The sequence below is a fragment of the Pygoscelis adeliae genome, unplaced genomic scaffold (assembly GCF_000699105.1).
Source record: "Pygoscelis adeliae isolate BGI_AS28 unplaced genomic scaffold, ASM69910v1 Scaffold575, whole genome shotgun sequence".
Lineage (NCBI taxonomy): Eukaryota > Metazoa > Chordata > Aves > Sphenisciformes > Spheniscidae > Pygoscelis > Pygoscelis adeliae.
Window position 1 is genome coordinate 191,725 of NW_008824821.1, and position 8,568 is coordinate 200,292.

Here is an 8,568-nt window from a genome sequence, read left to right on the forward strand (position 1 = left end):
GGCCCATCGATCCAGCCTGTCCAGGTCCCTCTGCAGAGCCTTCCTACCCTCGAGCAGATCAACACTCCCGCCCGACTTGGTGTCGTCTGCAAACTGACTGAGGGTGCACTCGATCCCCTCGTCCAGATCATTGATAAAGATAGTGAACAAGACCGGCCCCAAATCTGAGCCCCGGAGAACACCGCTCGTGACCGGCCGCCAACTGGATTGAACTCCATTCACCACAACTCTTTGGGCCCGGCCATCCAGCCAGTTTTTTGACCCAGCAAAGAGTACACCCGTCCAAGCCATGAGCACCAGGACAGTCACATGAACCAGGACCTTCTCCTCCCCTTCTCAGCACCCCTGATGTTTAATGCTCAAGGAACCAGACACAGAGCCTTCCCATACCTTCAAAATCCACATCTCCAACCAGCCTCGATTTGGCAGTGACAGGATCCTGCACTCTCGTTATCCCCACGTCAATAACTGCAGCTCCTTCTTTGATCATGTCAGCTGTGATCAGATTGGGTATGCCTGCAAGAAGAAAACAGAACCACACACTCATGGTGGTGCTGAACAGCCCCCTGCTCCCCCTCACCCCATCTCCATGTTATGTTTTCACCCACCTGGGCCTTCCTACCTCACAAAACAGTTGGACTCAGTCTTAAGGGTCTTTTCCAACCTAAATGATTCTATCATTCTGTGAAATGCAAGTCCACCCACAGTCGCACAATCCGGCGCTACTCCTTGACGTTCAGCTCAATCAGGAATTGGAGTGTTTACTGATAACCTCAGAGTGTAAAGAACTGGAATCCCCCCCCCCGAGAGTTCCAGCAAAGCAGCTGGGACCAAAGCATCCTCTCCGAGTTGAAACCTTAAAGCTTGCATTTGAAGTTGGGGTTGTTTAGCCTGGAGAAAAGGAGGCTGAGGGGAGACCTCATCGCTCTCTACAACTACCTGGAGGGAGGTTGTAGCGAGGTGGGGGTCGGTCTCTTCTCCCAAGGAAGAAGCGACAGGATGAGAGGAAACGACCTCAAGTTGCGCCAGGGGAGGTTTAGATGGGATATGGGGAAAAATGTCTTTACTGAAAGAGCAGTCAAGCATTGGAACAGGCTGCCCAGGGAAGTGGTTGAGTCCCCATCCCTGGAGGTATTTAAAAGACGTGTAGATGCGGTACTGAGGGACATGGTTTAGTGGGCATGGGGGTGTTGGGTCAACAGTTGGACTCGATCTTAGAGATCTTTTCCAACCTTAATGTTTCTATGATTCTGTGAAGTCTGTGGCTGTGTTTGTTCGTGCAGCTCCAGCAACATTTCTGCACCAAGTCAGCAAGCTGGAGCAGTGTCCAAGACCACCGCAGCCCAGCTCGGCAGAGGCACTGGCTTCACCCAGGGGCTGTAAAACCTGCAGCGTGACAGGGGTGGGGAGCAGCTAAGCCGCCCTTTCAGGGTGGGGTGTGTTTGTCTGGTTCCTGCCAGATAGTGCTGCCTCAGTTGACTGAGCTGAGGAACTCATTCCCACCCTCCGCTTAGTTTAACTCTTTCATGCGAGCCTTCCTCTGGTCTGCTGACCGCCTTTGGTGATTTACACATCTTATCTGCCAGCAGCACTTCTGCCATCATTACGTGCACTGATGCCTTCAACACCATTTCTAATCCTTCCAGCACCTTGTCTCTTCACACCCCATTTCCAACCGATGTTTTCTCTCCTCCCTCCCCACAGGCTTCACACCTGGCTTCTGCTGCCAAACAGACACCCCGAATCAGCTTGACTCCTCTGCTGATGCGCTACCTCCATGCCAAGGGTACGGCCTGGAGAAGAGCACACCTCCAAGCGATTCCTTGTGCTCTGAAGATGGCGCTGCAGCTGTCCCTCGGCATTTTGACTGTCTCTAGGTAAGCAGATGCTATCTTGGTTTTTTTTTCTCCTCCCCACATAAATACAGAACTGTCTGCATGTATAACAGAGCCTGTCTATAGCTGTTCTCTAGATCTGATCAGGTGCTCGCTGGCATACCAAGCCCTCCTGCCAGATGTTATTTTACATTTCAAAGGCAGAGCTACAAACAGCTCTGCTTGTAAGATCAAGTATGTGGCTCCTAGGCTTAATCGCAGGATAAACTGGCTGGCTCAAACAGCCCCTCGCTCGCTGTCCTAGCCCTCACCTCGGGCAGCTGCCGACAGCCATGAGAGAACCAGACTCTCCCACGCTGCCAGAGCTGCTTCAGATAGGGAGGCCCCAGGACATTCAATACCGACAGGATTGTCTCCTGCAAGCAAGGATTCCCATCAGAAACACCACGCAAGCTGCAGCACAGCACCCTCTCTGCAACTTGCCTGTGCTGTTCGAGTCGGGTCTTACCTGCTGCCGCTACCACAATATCAGCACGGATTGTGTGTTGCTTCAGCTGCTCCTTGGGAGTGTAGCGGTGGGATATCGTGACCGTGGCATCGCCTGCAAGAGTGGTTACACGCAGCTTTTTAGTTCATGTGTACTACCCAAACCCAGCCCCTTCTCTAAATCTTCCCCTTCAAAACCACTCGTGTATTTATCAGGAACATCAGAGCCCGATGACAAACCCCGGGGAACAGCCTACAAAGTCAGAGGGGAGGGATCTGGCATGGAGGAGGACAAGGACTCACTGAAGAAGGCTCCAAAATGTTACAACAGATTATGTGCAGAGCTAACTCTTCGGCCTTGACCACAGCGCACGTGATGGGCCGGAGTCCCTAAGGTGCTCCTGGGACTAGTTTAGGAGCCTAAAGAGGCCAGTGTGACAGGCTGAGGGCTTCCTTCCACAGCTGCCTGGCACGCAGGCTCCGCGGCCACCAAGCTCCTACCTCCCGGGCGCTCGTGCCTGCCGTCCGTATGCAGCAACATGGCGATGGGCATGCCCACGTTCTTCGACCTGCCAGCCACCACCACGTTCTTCCCCAGCGTTGGGATGCCTGCAGAGGACAAGATGGAGTCTTAAAACAAACACAAGCTGGAGTTATGTCAGATAGCAGCCAAATACTGCAGCAGCAGCAGCTTACCAGTTCTCTTAATGATCTCCCACACCCCCCACGGGGTAGCCGGCAGCATGGAGTACTGGTCGAGGCACATGCGCCCCACGTTTATCACGTGAAAGCCATCAACGTCTTTGTCTGGAGTCACAGCGTTGCAAATCTTGCGCTCATCAATATGTTCTGGAAGAGAACAAAAAGCTTTAACCCTAGGGATCAGCCAAAAACCTGCTCTTCGCAGTCAGCCAGAGCCCCGACCTGCTGCACCAGCCCCTTCAGAGTTTGGAAGCTTCAAGCTAACTCAAGACTTCCAGCAAGCTCAAGGCCACCAGCTGCCAGCAGGAGGGGACTGGAACGGCTTTGGGACTACAGCATCGCTGATGCTGAGAGGGTATTTTTAGGCAGCCTCAGTGTCACAACCGAGTTCAGGCTTCTGGCTCTGGAAGCTGATACGCCCTACAGGAGAAAAGACTTTCGCGACCCCCAGCAACTTAACTCGTACAGGCAGCTACAGAATCTCACAGAATCTCACAGAATCTCACAGAATCTCACAGAATCTCACAGAATCTCACAGAATCTCACAGAATCTCACAGAATCTCACAGAATCTCACAGAATCTCACAGAATCTCACAGAATCTCACAGAATCTCACAGAATCTCACAGAATCTCACAGAATCTCACAGAATCTCACAGAATCTCACAGAATCTCACAGAATCTCACAGAATCTCACAGAATCTCACAGAATCTCACAGAATCTCACAGAATCTCACAGAATCTCACAGAATCTCACAGAATCTCACAGAATCTCACAGAATCTCACAGAATCTCACAGAATCTCACAGAATCTCACAGAATCTCACAGAATCTCACAGAATCTCACAGAATCTCACAGAATCTCACAGAATCTCACAGAATCTCACAGAATCTCACAGAATCTCACAGAATCTCACAGAATCTCACAGAATCTCACAGAATCTCACAGAATCTCACAGAATCTCACAGAATCTCACAGAATCTCACAGAATCTCACAGAATCTCACAGAATCTCACAGAATCTCACAGAATCTCACAGAATCTCACAGAATCTCACAGAATCTCACAGAATCTCACAGAATCTCACAGAATCTCACAGAATCTCACAGAATCTCACAGAATCTCACAGAATCTCACAGAATCTCACAGAATCTCACAGAATCTCACAGAATCTCACAGAATCTCACAGAATCTCACAGAATCTCACAGAATCTCACAGAATCTCACAGAATCTCACAGAATCTCACAGAATCTCACAGAATCTCACAGAATCTCACAGAATCTCACAGAATCTCACAGAATCTCACAGAATCTCACAGAATCTCACAGAATCTCACAGAATCTCACAGAATCTCACAGAATCTCACAGAATCTCACAGAATCTCACAGAATCTCACAGAATCTCACAGAATCTCACAGAATCTCACAGAATCTCACAGAATCTCACAGAATCTCACAGAATCTCACAGAATCTCACAGAATCTCACAGAATCTCACAGAATCTCACAGAATCTCACAGAATCTCACAGAATCTCACAGAATCTCACAGAATCTCACAGAATCTCACAGAATCTCACAGAATCTCACAGAATCTCACAGAATCTCACAGAATCTCACAGAATCTCACAGAATCTCACAGAATCTCACAGAATCTCACAGAATCTCACAGAATCTCACAGAATCTCACAGAATCTCACAGAATCTCACAGAATCTCACAGAATCTCACAGAATCTCACAGAATCTCACAGAATCTCACAGAATCTCACAGAATCTCACAGAATCTCACAGAATCTCACAGAATCTCACAGAATCTCACAGAATCTCACAGAATCTCACAGAATCTCACAGAATCTCACAGAATCTCACAGAATCTCACAGAATCTCACAGAATCTCACAGAATCTCACAGAATCTCACAGAATCTCACAGAATCTCACAGAATCTCACAGAATCTCACAGAATCTCACAGAATCTCACAGAATCTCACAGAATCTCACAGAATCTCACAGAATCTCACAGAATCTCACAGAATCTCACAGAATCTCACAGAATCTCACAGAATCTCACAGAATCTCACAGAATCTCACAGAATCTCACAGAATCTCACAGAATCTCACAGAATCTCACAGAATCTCACAGAATCTCACAGAATCTCACAGAATCTCACAGAATCTCACAGAATCTCACAGAATCTCACAGAATCTCACAGAATCTCACAGAATCTCACAGAATCTCACAGAATCTCACAGAATCTCACAGAATCTCACAGAATCTCACAGAATCTCACAGAATCTCACAGAATCTCACAGAATCTCACAGAATCTCACAGAATCTCACAGAATCTCACAGAATCTCACAGAATCTCACAGAATCTCACAGAATCTCACAGAATCTCACAGAATCTCACAGAATCTCACAGAATCTCACAGAATCTCACAGAATCTCACAGAATCTCACAGAATCTCACAGAATCTCACAGAATCTCACAGAATCTCACAGAATCTCACAGAATCTCACAGAATCTCACAGAATCTCACAGAATCTCACAGAATCTCACAGAATCTCACAGAATCTCACAGAATCTCACAGAATCTCACAGAATCTCACAGAATCTCACAGAATCTCACAGAATCTCACAGAATCTCACAGAATCTCACAGAATCTCACAGAATCTCACAGAATCTCACAGAATCTCACAGAATCTCACAGAATCTCACAGAATCTCACAGAATCTCACAGAATCTCACAGAATCTCACAGAATCTCACAGAATCTCACAGAATCTCACAGAATCTCACAGAATCTCACAGAATCTCACAGAATCTCACAGAATCTCACAGAATCTCACAGAATCTCACAGAATCTCACAGAATCTCACAGAATCTCACAGAATCTCACAGAATCTCACAGAATCTCACAGAATCTCACAGAATCTCACAGAATCTCACAGAATCTCACAGAATCTCACAGAATCTCACAGAATCTCACAGAATCTCACAGAATCTCACAGAATCTCACAGAATCTCACAGAATCTCACAGAATCTCACAGAATCTCACAGAATCTCACAGAATCTCACAGAATCTCACAGAATCTTTTCCTCACGTCCAATCTAAACCTCCCCTGGCGTAACTTGAGGCCATTTCCTCTCGTCCTTTTGCCAGTTCCTTGGGAGAAGTAACTGGAGTAACTTGATGGAGTAGCTGCATCAACTTCTTTAAGCTGCATCATGGCAGAGTGCCACCTCTCATGTCACAGGATAGCCCCTGTGCTGGTACTCCTTCTGGCACACACAAACCCTTAAAAGCTTTACGTAAAAGTGGAACAGATGGAAATCTAGCTACTCACCAGGTAGAGGAAGCTGTACTAACAGGCCATCCACATTGGCATCGTTATTGAGTCTGCTGATCAAATCCAGTAGCTCCTCTTCAGTAATAGAAGCCGGCCTGAGGATGGTTTCGCTGCTGATTCCTGCGCAATCGTTGAAAGCGCTGCATTAGAGAGCCACGTGTACACAAGTGGGAGAGCAACTTTCTCAATCCCTGCGGATTTAAGCTGCCCTGTTTCATTGCTCTACCAAATCCAACAGGCACACACCAAGGACTGTATGCTTGGTGTAACAACGAGCACCTTCCAGGCTGGAGACCTTCTCAAGTCTTGCGAGTTACAGTTAAGGACCATTAGTATCGGTCTAACGACCTGGGAAAGACTATTTGAAAGCAAAGACCCTCCAAGCGCAAGGAGGGCTTGGAGAAGCTTAACTGAAGCGTGCTACAATGAAGATGCAACCGCATGTCCTGTGGTCCCTCTTGACACAGTAAGAAGGGGACATTAGCCTAAAAGGCTCAGCTCCAGAGAAGGCTTCGGCAGCATGGAACCCAAGGAAAAATTAAACCATTTATTGCCCCTAACCCCTTTCAGCACATTTTCTCCAGAAGCACACTTGGCTAAACACCGAGCAGGACCTCGGCTTGCAAGATTGGAAGGAGTCAGAGGGAAGCAAGGCTGCTGAACGACGACTGCATCTCCGGCAATTGAGAAAAGGCAGCAATCAGAGCCCTATCTGTGCTTTACGTGGCCCTAGGAAGGCTGCAAATCCAAACTACAGAGCTTGATGTTGCCCTAAAGGATTCAAGTGGCACAATGCACACATGGACCATGTTTATTAACTACCTCCCAGTACAACAGTGAAGGCAAGCGAAAGAGTCACAGCAAAGGCTGGGGCAGACGTGGACTGCCATGCAGCCGAGGTGAAAAGCTACCAGATGGATGCATCCCAAAAAGCTTCCCCCAGCCTCCGGCGTAGAGGACTCCCAACTAAAGCAAGATAAAACAGTCACTTGCTCCACTTTTTTCAGAACAGAGCGCAAGACATACCAACGTCAGCAGCCGCTTTGGTTTTGTTCAGTACGTAGGAGTGACTCGCTGGATTTTCACCGACGAGAACGACGCTGAGGTGAGGTCTCTTGTTTCCAGCTGCTACCCACTGCTCAACCTCGTGACGGGCTTCCTGTCTGATCTGCCGGGCCAGCTTCCTTCCAGAAATCACAACCGCATCATTGCTGCAACAGATAAAGCGTTACCAAAGCAGTCAGCATCGTTAGCACCATCAAATCCAAGCTCTGGGCAACACAGACCAGGAAAAGTGGATGCCAGGGCAGAGAAGGCTCTTCTACTCAAGCTCTGTACAAGCCTATTGCACCTTTACTCCAGATCACGTGAAGCGGCATATTTCAGTCTTCTTTCACAGCTTTGCTGCCCAAAGCCGGGATCAGCAAACAAAACTGCCAGAGGGACCAACTTATTTGTGCAGCCTGAGAAAGCATACGCACTGTTCTTCTCTGCAAGGCCAAGAGTCCGCGTGTATTGTTCACCTGGCGCGTGTTTCAAGCTAAGATACTATTAGCTTCCACTTTTAGAAAGCCAGTCACCCGTTCCTTGCGAAAGCATGACGGCTTCGCTACAAAGGACTTACACGAAGCAGAACTCACCTCACTTAAGTGGAGCTTCCACCACCAAAGAGGTCTATCGGGTAATTCCGGCTTGTTGGACGCAGCGCGGGAGGCACAGCGTGCCGTGCTTCTGTACCGAGCGCTGTTCCCGGATTTCCTAGTTCCCCACAAATTCCTCGGCGAGGCCATCGGCCCATCTAGCACAGCACGCACCTTGCACGAGCCCATCTCCTGCCCTCCCCCGCTCGGGTAATTGCTGCCACCGCTACAGTCGTGTCTTCAGGCTGTTAAAACTGGGCTTGGGGGTACACGGTTTCACCCCCTCTCACGGACTCCAACGTCTAGCTGGAGTAGAAGGAACATTTGGCCCTTCGAACCACATCAAAACAGCTCCTCGCATACATTTCTGGTCTAAATCGGTAACGGGAGTATCCAGTCACTGCCAAAGGCATTCCAGGCAACTGGACACCCTGCAGTATATAGAAAGGCTGGCCTGACCTACAGCTAGCTGGGAGGCCACGGCTGCCAGTCCCCGCTCACACCAGGCTGTCCACACTCCCTCACACTTGGCTTTTTTCCTTTCAGATTATCACTTA

The 8,568-nt window shown here is 48.6% G+C and overlaps 2 protein-coding genes across 2 annotated transcripts in view; one reads left to right on the top strand and one right to left on the bottom strand.

Annotated features, from left to right (window-relative positions):
* MTHFD2 (methylenetetrahydrofolate dehydrogenase (NADP+ dependent) 2, methenyltetrahydrofolate cyclohydrolase) overlaps positions 1 to 7,970 on the bottom strand; it is a 9,925-nt gene extending 1,955 nt beyond the window's left edge. The window contains exons 1-9 of the mRNA XM_009324278.1: positions 7,963 to 7,970; positions 7,849 to 7,861; positions 7,658 to 7,692; positions 7,398 to 7,582; positions 6,369 to 6,491; positions 3,018 to 3,170; positions 2,823 to 2,930; positions 2,344 to 2,436; positions 391 to 516 (exon numbers count right to left, since the gene is read on the bottom strand). Coding sequence (XP_009322553.1) covers positions 391 to 516; positions 2,344 to 2,436; positions 2,823 to 2,930; positions 3,018 to 3,170; positions 6,369 to 6,491; positions 7,398 to 7,582; positions 7,658 to 7,692; positions 7,849 to 7,861; positions 7,963 to 7,970 — 844 coding nt within the window. The remainder of the gene's footprint in view (positions 1 to 390; positions 517 to 2,343; positions 2,437 to 2,822; positions 2,931 to 3,017; positions 3,171 to 6,368; positions 6,492 to 7,397; positions 7,583 to 7,657; positions 7,693 to 7,848; positions 7,862 to 7,962) is intronic.
* MOB1A (MOB kinase activator 1A) overlaps positions 7,969 to 8,568 on the top strand; it is an 11,283-nt gene continuing 10,683 nt past the window's right edge. Inside the window, exon 1 of the mRNA XM_009324279.1 lies at positions 7,969 to 8,052. Coding sequence (XP_009322554.1) covers positions 7,969 to 8,052 — 84 coding nt within the window. The remainder of the gene's footprint in view (positions 8,053 to 8,568) is intronic.